The sequence below is a fragment of the Salvelinus fontinalis genome, chromosome 35, assembly GCF_029448725.1.
Source record: "Salvelinus fontinalis isolate EN_2023a chromosome 35, ASM2944872v1, whole genome shotgun sequence".
Taxonomy (NCBI): domain Eukaryota; kingdom Metazoa; phylum Chordata; class Actinopteri; order Salmoniformes; family Salmonidae; genus Salvelinus; species Salvelinus fontinalis.
Window position 1 is genome coordinate 20,500,840 of NC_074699.1, and position 14,406 is coordinate 20,515,245.

At 43.3% G+C, this 14,406-nt stretch overlaps 1 protein-coding gene across 3 annotated transcripts in view; it reads right to left on the bottom strand.

The window, feature by feature from the left end:
• Positions 1 to 7,126: 7,126 nt before the first annotated feature.
• The window catches only part of LOC129834491 (furin-1-like), a 97,052-nt gene continuing 89,772 nt past the window's right edge, over positions 7,127 to 14,406 (bottom strand). For all 3 annotated transcript variants that reach the window (XM_055899531.1, XM_055899530.1, XM_055899529.1), the window contains exon 16: positions 7,127 to 10,911. In XM_055899531.1, coding sequence (XP_055755506.1) covers positions 10,298 to 10,911 — 614 coding nt within the window. In that variant the 3' untranslated portion in view covers positions 7,127 to 10,297. The remainder of the gene's footprint in view (positions 10,912 to 14,406) is intronic.

The window sequence follows — 14,406 nt, forward strand, 5'->3', positions numbered from 1 at the left end:
GTGCCTTCCCTGCTGGTTTCTTTTTACCCTTCTTCTTTGGCTCAGGTAATTGTCTGGGAGGCTGGAAATACTTTGACCTGGACTTGTGAGGTGAGTCTTTTCTTTGTCTCTTGGCCCACTGCTCCTCTTCCTGGTCCAACGACTTGTTGCGGTAGGGGGATTTAGTGTACAGTGATTCTGGAAGGTTTTATTATGTGCTCCCTATACCTTCCTTGAAGGGTGGCATGCATTTTAAAAATGAATTCAGCTGGACGGAGGAATTTCTTCTTTTGCAAAATGTAGTGCTTCAGGATCCAGAACCATTGTTCCACATAGCAGTTGGTGTCCCGTGACTTCATTGATTGCAATATTGTGTTGGTCACATTACAATATCTTGTAAGGTCACCCAGCAGTATCCCACTCCATAGGGGGAAAATGGCCATCTAAGTGTCCATTATTACATTGATTATCCCATGGCAGAAAAAACTATTTTTAGGCCCTGTCTGTGTCTCCTGCAGAAGACTCTGCAAATGATTAAGAACTGACGTGAATTGACGTGTGAAGGGAGATTGTCCACATATTCTTTTATTTTTTGCTGACATGAGTTATGAAAAAAGTGCAATCTCATCACGTCCTCCACTTTCACCTTCTCGGACTTCAATACTCTCATCTAAATGCTTTTGTGATTCATCCACAAGATTACTTTTATGTTGTGATTTGAAAAGCACACACTTGTCTAAACGCATTGAGTGCCTTGAAGAAAGAGGTGCTGTTGAGCAACAAGGCAAACCAAAAAGTTTCATACTCTTTGAGCCCATTGTCATTTGTTTTCTTCCCAAATCCCTGGGCGTATGTGGGCAGAGCACTGTGAAGTCTTCGCAATCTTCTTTTTCCTCCAAAGAAACTCTGCTGTGGGCTCTGTTTAGATAAGAAGTGATGCACTCTTTGTTAAATGAGAGCAATACACTTCCAATCAGCGCCCAGCTGAAATCAGCCTCCACCTGTCTCAGCTTGCAGCTTGCCATTTGTGAGACCTTGCATACTGTCTCCATTAACCAAAAGATTATTGTTGGGATAGAGGGCTGAACACTAATCATCTCGGATACGGGGATGGGGGGTTTATCCTTGCCCATTCCGGGAAGAACCAGAGCATAGTACAGAACTCTTTTACTTTGATTGCTAATCTTAGACACAACCCCACCAATGGTATCAATATGAAGAGTCACTGGACTGCGCTTTCTCAGATGTTCAACTAGGATCTTCAAACCCTCTTCTGTGAACAAGTGAATGCCAAACGGCTCGACTTGGAGGTGCTGCATGTATCCAGATGTAGTAGCTGAAGTTGTGGCACACTCCTTCAAAACCGTTTGTGCAAGCATGAGCTCTAGCATCATGTCATCGTGCAGCCTTGTGCTCTTTCTGATTTCAGCCCCAATCACTTTGAGAATATATTTTGAAGGGCTTCTTGTAATGTTGCCTGCCAAAATCTCTTCTGTATGTGTGTTTTTTAACTGTCTGTAGTGGTAGCTGCACCTTTTTGTGCTGCCTTTGCTACTGCACCTCTGCGATTATATCTTACAGGCCTACATCTTCTCTCCACTTCGTTGGTGTGTCACCTCACCAAATCTGAATACCATGATGTTGACATATTTGCTAGGCCTTTTTTGTTGTTTAAACATGTATTACGCTTTACACAACTGAAAGGTGCAGGTGGCCGAGGTACAGAAGTAAGGCAAGTCTTTTTTCCGGCTGTGACTAGCTTTGATTTGCTGGTATTTGAATGCCAAGGTGCAGCATGGATTGACCTTATTAAATTCAGAATAAAGCACATCTGTTGTAGATTTGAGGTACCTGGTAAGGGCTTTATTTTCTTCCACCTGTCCATCTTAATATAAATGTAAAATGACTTTGCCCCTGGTCTGGTCATTCTTTTAGCATCACTCACTTGTTCTGTCCCTGTCTCCGGAGTACTCTTCATCACTTTGTGCTTGTATGTCATCTTTCCTGTCCTCTAGAGCCTCTGCCTCACATTCTGTCCCTCTGTCTCTGGAGTAATGGTCTAGTTGGTGTTGACTGAATTTCTGGCCATCATCAATATTTCCCTTTCCATTGTCATCTTTATTTGCCAGTTTCATGACATGCTCTGTTTCTAATGTGTTAACTCGATCATTTTGTTTTATGTGTTCTGTAATGACATTAAAACTTAATTCATCACTATGTCGATAGCTTTACGTCACTCAGAAATACAAAAGCTATCAGAATCTAAGTTGATCACTGCACAGGAAAAGAACTGTAGTTTCAACGTGTAATTGTGGTGTGAATGTTATACATTTGTGTTACACAAAAGATGTGCGAATTCATTTTTCCAGTTACAAATAGTAGGCCATGCATCATAACTATTTATCATAAAAACGAACCCTCAAATGCACTATTGCATTTTGTAAGTTGTCTGCAGGTGGTTTGTTGTGAATGCACTCAAATCAAGTCATTATCAGGTTCTGTAAATTGCTTCTAATACTCAACGTAGAAGGATTTGTCTTAATGTACAGTGTATGAAAGTGATGCTATGAAAAGGATTATTTCACATTATCAAGCTCACTCTGACTGACAAATCACTGCCTATTACTGTGATTAAAAAGAGCATATGAAACATTGTTTTTCATGAGGCCTACCCGTGCGCCTTCCTTTAAGTACCTCTGTTCGAACACCAAATTAATTACAATGTTGTCTTTTCATAAGGGCTGTGAAAGGCAGACTGGACTCTTGAGGCAAAGAGCTGGGTGACAAATGCAAATATTAAACAAACTTTGTAAAGTATGCTTTAGACTAACAACAACCAGCTTAGTGACAATATGACAACTAATGTCACAGTACCATGCAGCTGTATGCCAACTACAAAGGACAGTTACACGTATTTCCAAACAAATGTGGACAAAAACATGACAATAACTATTACAAACAACAGCAAGTATTGCATGCAGTGCCTAAGGTTGACCAGTGTACAAGCATACATAACTGTATTTACTATTTTAGGAGCCACCCTCAGGCAAATGAGTCCGGTACATCTGGATCACAACCAGGTTATTCTCCAGTGCTGTGACCCTGATAAAAAAAAGTCCTGAAAATAGTGATGACTCTGTCACTACAACAACATCCTCCACTACTGTCCATATCCCACAGCTGACTTAACATTTACCATTGCACTGAGCTGTAGTATTTCTTTATCAACATACATCTGTGAAAGTGTTTTTACAGCTCCCAACAAGATTTTTATGTTGCAAAGTCAAAATAAACAGAACTAGTTAGTAGTATACGTTTATGTACCAGGGAAAACAAGGCTTTGACTTTCCAGAGTCACACTAAAAGCTTGGTCTTTGATATTTCAACATAGTATGGACAAAAACGCTTTTAGACCTACAAGCTAAGAAAGCTATGGATATGGGAATCTCAGTTGTCATGGTTCTTGGGGCGTCTACAGCTAGAGGGCCCTCATGGTTCTTGGAGTGAAGACAAATGGTAGAAGGTTTGAGGGTGTTATGAAACGGGAGTGGTGTGGCGCTTATAATATAATGACACCTAACTGAAGCTAGACTGAAAAGGCATCAATACCTTCCACTCAGCAGGACCTGAGAAAGCAAAAAACTGGAGACAACATTTTATGCCCGACCAGAAGACTTACTAAAATGATAACATTGACTCTGAATTTCAACAGTTACACAGTCATTGACTATCCTATTGAAGCTTGAGGACTGTTAGAAAGGAATGTAGGGACCATCGAATATCCTGCGTTGTGAGATTGTAATATCCTGGAAGGGTTTGAGGGTACAAGGGGGTCAGACAGATAATAGTAATCACTGTTAACAGCTCTATCAGTCAGATACTCTCTTTTTCACCAAATGACTTCTGAGTGTGGGTGTCCACTGTACAGCAATGTCCACACCCACTGGGTCTCAGGCTTACAGATTTAAGTCAAATAGCATGAGATGAAAGTAGACAAACAATAGAGTGTGCGATATGAAGGCATAGTCAGTGGACATTCTGAACCTTGTTTGAGGTCAGTAGGTCACATGACCAAGGAGCTATTGACATTTTAAAGTTTGAAAGATTCATGTAAAATCGAGTGAGATGAAAATGGACAAACTCAAGGGTGTGCAATATATAAGGGTAGTCAGCATACATTCTGAACCTTGTTTAAAGTCAGGTCACATGACCAAGGAGCTATTGAAATTTTAGAGTTTGAAAAATTAATGTAAAATCGAGTGAGATGAAAATTGACAAACTAAAGCGTGTGCAATGTGTAGGCCCACTGAGTGGACATTCTGAACCTTGTTTGAAGTCAGTAGGTCACATGACCAAGGAGCTATTGATATTTTAAAGTTTGAAAAATTCATGTAAAAACATGAGATGAAAATGAACAAGCCAAAGGGTGTGCAATATAGGATAGTCAGTGTACATTCTAAACCTTGTTTGAGTCAAGTAGGTCACATGACCAAGGAGCTATTGAATTTCGAATGTATAAAACGTTTGTACTTTGTTTACGCTCCCTAACTAATTCAACTAGGAATACAAAATGCTGCTCACATTTCCATGTTTATTAGCTTTGGAATGCGAATTAATGTCCATATCGTGAAAATAAGACCTGTGCAAAGTTGTGCGCAATTTTTCCAACATCATGACACTAATTTGGAGTCTGTGGCTCAAGTGGTTTGAAAGCTATTGAGGTTTGAAAGCGTGAATATCCAACTTGAAACTGTCTTTACCTCGGTTCCATTTTTCACATGCAAAAAAGCGCTTTTCGGGAGTGTTTAAAGCATGCCATTCCGAGAGCAGCATTTATTTTTCAACTCAAAGCAATGAGCCTAATCAATTCTCCATGACATCACAATAAATCATAAACAACAGAGTAGGCTAATTAGTCCTTAGTTTTGGGGTTATGCTGAGGTAAAACAATTTGGCTAATCTATATTTCCAAATCCTATTCTTGAAGATCAAGGGGTACTAAATTAATTGGAATGACCGGAAATCCGACAGACTGGTGTTGTCACGTTCCTGACCTGTTTTCCTTTGTTATGTATTTGTTTTAGTTGGTCAGGGCGTGAGTTGGGTGGGTTGGTCTAGGTTTCTATTTCTATGTTGGGTTGTGTTCGGCCTGGTATGATTCTCAATCAGAGACAGGTGTGTATCGTTTGTCTCTGATTGGGAGTCATACTAAGGCAGCCAGGGTTTCACTGGTGTTTTGTGGGTGTGTGTTCTTGTGTCAGCGTTTGGGCCACACAGGACTGTTGCAGGTTAGTCACGTTTTGTTAATTTGTAGTGTTTTGTTGGTTTGCCATTAAATCATGAATACTTACCAATCCGCATCTTGGTCCGATCCATGCTCCTCCTCGTCTGAGGAAAAGTAGAAAGTTTGCAGCCATCCACTTCCTTATGTCTGAAACACAGGCTTCTAGCAAGGGCAATTTTGGGGCTTCACCATGTTTCATTGAAATGTACAGCTGTGTGTCATCCGCATAGCAGTGAAAGTTAACATGTTTTCGAATGACATCCCCAAGAGGTAAAATATATAGTGAAAACAGTAAAAACAGTAGTGGTCCTAAAACGGAACCTTGAGGAACACCGAAATGTACAGTTGATTTGTCAGAGGACAAACCATTCACAGAGACAAACTGATATCTTTCCGACATAAGATCTAAACCAGGCCAGAACTTGTCCGTGTAGACCAATTTGGGTTTCCAATCTCTCCAAAAGAATGTGGTGATCGATGGTATCAAAGGCAGTACTAAGGTCTAGGAGCACGAGGACAGATGCAGAGCCTCGTTTTGACGCCATTAAAAGGTCCTTTACCTTAACATGTGTAAATATTTGTATGAACATACGATTCAACAACTGAACAACGTTCCACAGACATGTGACTAACAGAAATGGAATCATGTGTCCCTGAACAAAGGTGGGTCAAAATCAAAAGTAACAGTATCTGGTATTGTCATGCTGGAGGGTCATGTCAGAATGAGCCTGCAGGAAGGGTACCACATAACGCACAACTTTGAGATTGACAACAAGCTCAGTCCGATCCCCAGAACATGACAGACCCTCCACCTCCAAATCGATCCCGCTCCAGAGTACAGGCCTCGGTGTAACGCTCATCCTTTCGACGATAAACTCGAATCCGACCATCACCCATGGAGACAAAACTGCAACTCGTCAGTGAAGAGCAATTTTTGCCAGTCCTGTCTAGTCCAGCAACAGTGGGTTTGTGCCCATAGGCGACACCTCTCTCAGCCTATTGCGGACAGTCTTAGCACTGATGGAGGGATTGTGCGTTCCTGGTGTAACTCGGGCAGTTGTTGCCATCCTGTACCTGTCCCGCAGGTGTGATGTTCAGATGTACCAAACTTGTGCAGGTGTTGTTGCACGTGGTCTGCCATTGCGAGGACGATCAGCTGTCTGTTTTGTCTCCCTGTAGCGCTGTCTTAGGCATCTCACAGTACGGACATTGCAATTTATTGCCCTGGCCACATCTGCAGTCTGTGCCTAAGGCACGTTCACGCAGATGAGTAATGAACCTGGGCATCTTTCTTTTGGTGTTTTTCCAGAGTCAGTAGAAAGGCCTCTTTAGTGTCCTAAGTTTTCATAACTGACCTTAATTGCCTACCATCTGTAAGCTGTTAGTGTCTTAACGACCGTTCCACAGGTGCATGTTCATTAATTGTTTATGGTTCATTGAACAAGCATGGGAAACCATGTTTAAACCCTTTACAATGACGATCTGTGAAGTTATTTGGATTTTTACAAATTATCTTTTAAAGACACTCCTGAAAAATGGACATTTCTATTTTTGCTGAGTTTAGTAACGAACGGATTATGTTAAGTAACCTACCCAACCCTGGGTGGAGGCCACATACTGTAGCTCTTCTGGTGCAATACACAGTACTGCGGATGTAAGAAACAGTTATACTTTTACTTTCATTTACCACAATTGTCCAACTCCTGTAGAGCTATCCTTTGAATCTATATATGAACTGCCATTGTACTCTTAGTGCACAGCACTCAGGTGAAATAAAGTACTCTACTCAATCTAGCTGGACAGAAGATATTGATTGAAATACAGCCAACCATTAAATCACATAGAAAAGCACATGACAAATCCTGAAGTTTGCATAGATCTTTATTTTTCATAGAATCTATCAATTAAATAAAAAGGACACATTTAACAAGAGCAAAAAAAATCTTTAAATTACAAGAAAATTACACTGCACCATATATATAGTACAAAAATAGGCCTTATTTTAGAGTTATGTCCCATCTAAGGTAGTCATTCTTCTACATTATTCATAGGTCACTGTTTCTGTAAGGTATAATATGTAGCCCCAGGCCAAAGACTTCATAAGGAGAGGTGTGGAGAGGTGGACAGAGCTGGATGGGCCGTATGTCCAGAGCTCTGTTTAACCCCCATGAGTGTGTTTCTTCTGTAGTTATAAACACACACACAGCCTCATTCAGCCCTTTAGTGTATGGGGATGGGATACATTCTCAATCTGCTCCCTCCACATCCAACGCTGTATCTCAGCATACAGAATGTCTGCTCCACCACCATCACCAAGCAGGGGGTGGAGAGGGAAAGGTCTCTCTGCATTAAAAAAGAGGAATAACAGAAAGAGCTAAAAGAGGACATATTCATCTGATTTATGAATCAATGCACATAGAAAACCTCAGATTGCGTCATCTCCCTAACTCAGGCTCAGCAATCTGGAGCAGAACTGTACTGAACACAACTCTAAATTGCCCTGTCTTTGGTAATGCCAGAAACTCTGCTGCAGTCAGATGTAGTATTGAGGCTGCACTGCAAGGGGCACAACCTCTTTCCCAGCAGCTGTCCGTTTCCTTAGACATACTGTTATAATGCAATAGAGATTTTTACATTCAGGAGTGACCAACTTACAGGAAACAATGTAAGTGGGGGAAGTACGTTGGGACATTCAAATGATTGCCTCAGCCACGGCTCAACTATAATTCTGGTAGGAAGATAAATCTCTTAGGATCTATCTTTTATTTCTTAAATTTAAGGGAACAAATTATCATCAATGACAGCATTACTGCACCTTACATCAGCCAAGGCTAAATGGCACACTATTCCATCTGTGTAATAATTACATATTTTGCTCAAAGTTGGCCGTCAATACTTTGCACTCAGAGGATAGCAACTCCCCAATCTGTGTATTGAAGATTAAGTCTTCCTCAGCAATGTTTATAATTACATAAGAATTAAAGCACAGGGATCCCCCCCCCACACCTTAAAAAACAATCATGAAAACAATATATTCCGAGGGCATAAATCAGGATATATTAAATTACATTTAAGTTGTGCCAAGACAGAGTAGGGGAGGAGAGAGACAAAAATGAGCGAGACCGCAGCCCTACCACTGTAGATAAAGACATTTCCGTCTTATTATTACTGTAGAAGTGTAAATCAGTGAAAGGAAAACTCCTAAGGTTCAAAAGAAATATCCTTCTCTGAAAAGCTTTCACCTTTGACCTATATAATCCTTCATCATTGCTATGGAACACATATACTCTGCTGCCGTTGCTGTGTGATATGAGTGAGGACGGGATGAGCAGCTGCATCAATCTTATATGCATGTTGTCACTATGACATACCACTCAGCGAAAAAGAACTTCAAGAAAAAAAAAGATGGCTGGATCCAATATTTGTCCAATGGATGAATTAATGAGGTACAGATTGTAGAAGGAAGATATGCAGCCAAAAATTCACTTAAGTTTTTCAATAAAGATACAGTTTGAATAGAAAAAAAACCTCCCTTGGAACACATCTGAGCTGTAGTGTCGTTCAGGATATAATTCATTGGCAAGTATTTAAACAAATTATCTCTAGTTTGCATCGACATCCCTGATGACGACTAGAGGGCGAGTGGAGAGAAGCTGTGATAAGTCTCATTGACAGATAAAAAATGTTAAAAGAAGTTTGCTTATTATAGCCAACCTCAGTTCTTTAACATAGGCAGTTCTTTAAAGAACAGCAGACAGGGAAACTACATAGGCCAACAGGTATCATAACTGAGCCTACAAACACAACCACATCCTTAGTATTCCTAATGTGGTCATTCCTTCCTTTTGCTCAACTGGACACCTGCTCACACACTTGGCCGGCACACACTCAGACACACAAAAACACATACACACATAAGACCAACATAGTGCAAAGTGTGTGTGATGAACAGCATTAAAAGAGCAACAGAGTAGAGAGCCCCGTCTGGTAATCATGGCCAGTCTTTGTTATTCTCTCTCTCTCTCTCTCCTCTGCAGTGCGTAAAACCACTCTCTCTATCACACACTCCTCTCACTACCTGCTGCTCAGAGAAGCTAAAAGTCACTTCTACTGTACTGAGCCCCATCCACAATACATCTCACTAACACTCTCACCCTCAGAAGCTGAGCAATTAAAATACTTCAGTGGAAAGCCAATTTCCTTGGGAATGGGGTTTTAAATCATAGAGGCAATATTATTTTGGTCAAAATTCTGAGGCCCAGTAAAGTGTGGCGACGTAGCTGGGTGAACTGCTGACCTATCTTTGGAGATCTGGCAGCGGGCGAGCACTCGGCCCGAACACCATCCCCCCCATGCTGGGGGTAGAGTGAGCGTTGCTAGTCTCATGGACTCATAGCCTTGTATCCAGTCAGAGCTGAGAGAGAGATACAGTCATACTGCAGCATGGACACACTCAGCAGCTCTGGGAGGGCCTGGGGCTGATTCACCAAAATGGTGGGACTTTGAGGACTCCGCTGTGGCTTCTCAGAACCTGACGCTACCCCGATCTCGCTGTCCACTGAACACACAGTGTACCCCCAATTTACAATCTCATCTGGCTACTGCACTGGAACTGGAGATGAAGAAGAAAAAAAGGAGGGAGAGAGCAAACAATAATGGTTTGTTTATTGTGGCAGGGAAACCCTGGAGCCGTCCGGGAAATGGGCTGTGTTCAGAAAACACTCTGTCTGATGGTGATTGAGGGCGAAAGGGCACAGAGAGACAGTTTAATAGAAAAGCACCCGAGTGTGAAGCGAGCGCCGAGCGCGCCCAGGCCATCCCTGTTCCACGTGACTCGTCTCCCATCAGGTCACCCACTACAGAGTGGAACACTTAACCTGGGGGATGAAACCCAATGAAAGGAAGAACGAGGGAGCGAAACAGGGAAAGAGAAACCAGAGGAGGGGACCATGAGGACAGGGAGCCCGGAATTAGACGACTCAGAGTGATTGGGGGAGATGCTGTAGAAAGCAGGAATATGAAGACAGGAGGGGGTTAAAGAGCACTTTGTGTTTTGATAAAGGCAGTCTTCTCATTGTGGACGTCAAACTCATCATTGTCGGAGTCAGTGTTCACCCCCTCGTCGCCCCACACTGTAGGGATACCGCGGTACGACACCATTCTGCTGCTGCCCCCCAGGCCGAAGCCCCCCCTCAGTCCTGAGCCGGCCTCCTCCAGTGAGGGCAGTTTGGCCAGGACTCCAGATCTCAGCTGCAGCAGAACGAACACCCCAGCGAAGGTGGCCATGATGATCATGCAGCTGAGCACGGCGATGGTGACGGGCAGGCGTGAGCTGAGCTCTGGGCGGGGACCGGTGTTGCCCTGGCCCACCATGAAGTTGCCAGGGGACTCCCTCTGGATCTGGTTGAGGTGCAGGCAGGTGCTGGACACAGGGTCCAGGTGGCTGTGAGGGGGGCAGGAGAGGCAGGCGCTGGGGCTGAGGCCGCTGCAGGTCAGGCAGGGGGCTTGGCAGGGCAGGCAGGAGGGGACGGAGGCCGGATCCACAGAGTTCCCCATGGTGTAACTGAGGAGCTGGGAGCCTGCGGTGTAGCCGGCTGGACAGCCCCTCACACAGCCCTGCTGGAAGAGGTAGTAGCCACCATTGCACTCTGCATACAGGGAGACAAGAGGAGAAACAGACATATTTTAGTACTGCTGGTGTTCAAATTCTTAATTTAACACGGTTAGTGCACAACCACCGGTAATGAATGGACAAAGCTTCAAATATGTGAACTGTATTTGAATAGTCTGCCACGACAATCATGCAGCACATTACGCATCGCCTCATTCTGGGGCATTAAAATCATGAGCCTGTGAATGTTCCCTCAACTCAAGCTGCATAATGTTCATGTAGCTTCTGCTAGAATGAACAGTTTCCTGCCGCAAACTGTTTGGAGTGTGAATGTGTTGATGAGCTGTGCAGATTGTGTGCCGAGACAAATGCAGCGTGTGTAAATCCCTCATCAATCTGAGGAGAAATGCACTGTAGCATATATATGCCCTGAGCCGTTCTTTGCCAACCCAGTTGGAAATAATAATATCGCAGATATGGACTTTCTAATAAGCTCTGAAGCATTTATCTGTACTAAGTCTGCACATCCATGTGAACAGTTTGGCAGTGGCATTAGTGTGTTATCACCGCAGTAGTTTCAGTAGCAGCACCCTGTAACTCCTTATCTCCCCCAATGATTTGGAAAGCTAATCTCACACAGACAGCTACTGAGGCTCCACACCCCCCCTCCGCATCCACCCAAGGCGCATTCCCCCCAGCCTACACGGTCAGACAGACTATTACCCCAAACTAATTACTTGGTTCATAATCAGTTGTCATTCTCTCCCTGTTGAAAGAGTTGAAGTGGGTGGGAGAGAGAGGAAGGATCAAATGAAAGGGGACAGCAGGAAAAGAGGAGGACAGAGGAAGGAAGAGAGAGGAAGAGAGTGGGAGTAGTGACAGTGTTGAGGGAGAAGGGGTTGATGACAGAGGCAAGAGGGAGGAGTAGGGACTAAATTCCAACAAATGATACAGTATGTCTACAGGGCTGGTCTGGCTGCACTAATAAGAGTTGTCATCTGCTAACTGGCTGAATGTGTTGAACACAGCCAGGCCCTGTCCTGGCTGTTCTGCTGCTCTAGATGAGACCAACAAAAATTCCCACCCTCCTCCTATACCCCCACAAAACTAGAATAGTCCCATTAATTAAGTATTTTCCAGACGTTGAAGTGAGGTTCATTTTAGGTTCTGAATGAAAGGTTAAAATACATATTTTCCAGATGTTCAAATTGGGTAAAATTTCAGTTCTTAATGAAAGTTGAAAATACGTAATTTATAGCCAGCCGTCTATGTTTGGACCAAATGAAGGTCGGTCCAGACCAAACCCCCCCCCCCCGTTTTTCTCCCCAATTTCGTGGTATCCAATTGGTAGTTAGTCTTGTCTCATCGCTGCAACTCCCGTACGGACTCGGGAGAGGCGAATTTCGAGAGCCGTGCGTCCTGCAAAACACAACCCAACTAAGCCGCACTGCTTCTTGACACAACGCCCACTTAACCCGGAAGCCAGCCACACCAACGTGTCAGAGGGAACACCGTGCACCTGGCGACCATGTCAATGTCCACTGCGCCCGGCCTGCCACAGGAGTCGCTAGTGCGCGTTGGGACAAGGACATCCATGCCGGCCAAACCCTCCCTAACACTGACGATGCTGGGGCAATTATGGGTCTCCCGAGCCTGGATTCAAACCCAGAATCTCTAGTGGCACAGCTAGCACTGCGATGCCGTGCCATAGACCACTCGGGAGGCCCAAACCAAACATAGGCGTCTATAATTGGTTCAGATTTGTTCCGGACCCAAAATCTACATCCGTGGGCGTTGAAATCAACAACAAAAAAGAAACTGGTCCGGATAGGACCAAAAAAAGACGCCCAATTGATGTTGGCGTCAGTCGGTTGGGTGTAGCCTACAATGTCGGCCTGCAATGGAATTTTATGAATGCCCATCCATTTGGTAGGCCTACTGTTCCTAAAACAGGCAGTTGCATTTGCTTTATTAGTCCTGATTCCCATGACTAAGCTATCCAACTTTATCAGGAGTTATCCTGGACCTATTTGCAATGAGAATCAATGTGTTTACACAACGGCAAATTATTTTCTTTTTCACTATGATCAGCTCGTCAAATATGTACGGATGCAAACTTGAAACCAATGTAACCCACTGGTAAAACCAATGTTTTACCTGTCCTATTTTTAGGATTGTTTTGGGGCAGAATTGTGTGTTGGAGGTGCGTCTTAGTCAGTTTAGCTCGGAAAATGCAGTCCTCGCTAATCTGCCCCCATGTTTACTTTATCGCAGCAGATGTCTCTGAGGACGAGCTGATCAACAAACTCAACCATCCAGAGTTCTAGCTTCACAACCTACATCTATGCCATTACGCCACTCACTATCTGATACAGTATACAAACAAGTGTTAAATTGTCATACCCAGGGGATCCTGCAGGGGTCAGACTGTTCCTGTCTCTCCCGGTCTTATTCTAGGGCAGTGGTCTCCAACCTCTAGCATGAATGCTACTTTAAAAATGTAAACATGTCACAAGCTACTCTTTTTTTATAGCTTTCAAATAGGCACCTTATTTTATTCTCCTCTACCATGCAACTCTTCCCCGGATCCTTAGTGAACAAGATTTGTGCTTTCTGTCAATATACCCGGGTAATATAATGGTTAATAAACAGTATTTGTCATGACAGGCCCCATAAAATTATGTTTTGTATTTTCTGAAATCATTTCTCGCAGCTTAATTTGATCTTTTACTCTAAATAGAACAATTATTCATAAAGAAACAAAAATGGTGTCCATGTCAATGCTTAAACCACATCAGAAGACAAGTTGATGTCTATAGAACATGGCAGTTTGCAAAGCAATCGATACAATTGATACAAATAATCATGACATAGCCTAGTTCTGTGAGGTTAAATGTTTGTTCACATTTAATTGAGAAGGTTTATGGGGAAAGTCCTGTCTACCCACAAGACGCCGGCTATCATTAGACAAACGCGCTCACCAAACAATATTGCCGGATTTGAATTGCCAGATATTGTGTTACGTTTGGATTTTTAACTCAACAGTGGCTAACCAGGGATGGGATAATGTCAATGTGCCTTTGATTGGATAGTAGCCAGGAGCCTTATGTTTACGACAGTTTGCGATGGAACACATGAAAAAAATGCATGTACTTTAAGAATTCATTGGCAAGCTTATCATAGGTGGGCTGCGAGCTGCTGGTAGCTAGCTATCTACCTGTTGGAGACTCCTGCTCTAGGGTTTAACCTATACAAGCCATACACTTTTGATAGGAGAGCCAGCGTTTCATCTCTCCGGTCTTACCTGTACAGTGTAAATGTACCTGTTCATTAAATGGTTAGGTTTAGGGTAGGGGTAGGCAACTGAAGCCGGCAGAGCCACAGTGGGGCAGACTTTTGATCCATTAGACCATGATGGATTAACTTAGGTGCATTTGTGCTGTGCAGGAACAAAAGCCTGGGCACACCACAGCTCTACGAGACCCTAGTGGCCTAACCCTAGGTACAGAATCTACATTCTCTTACAGTAACC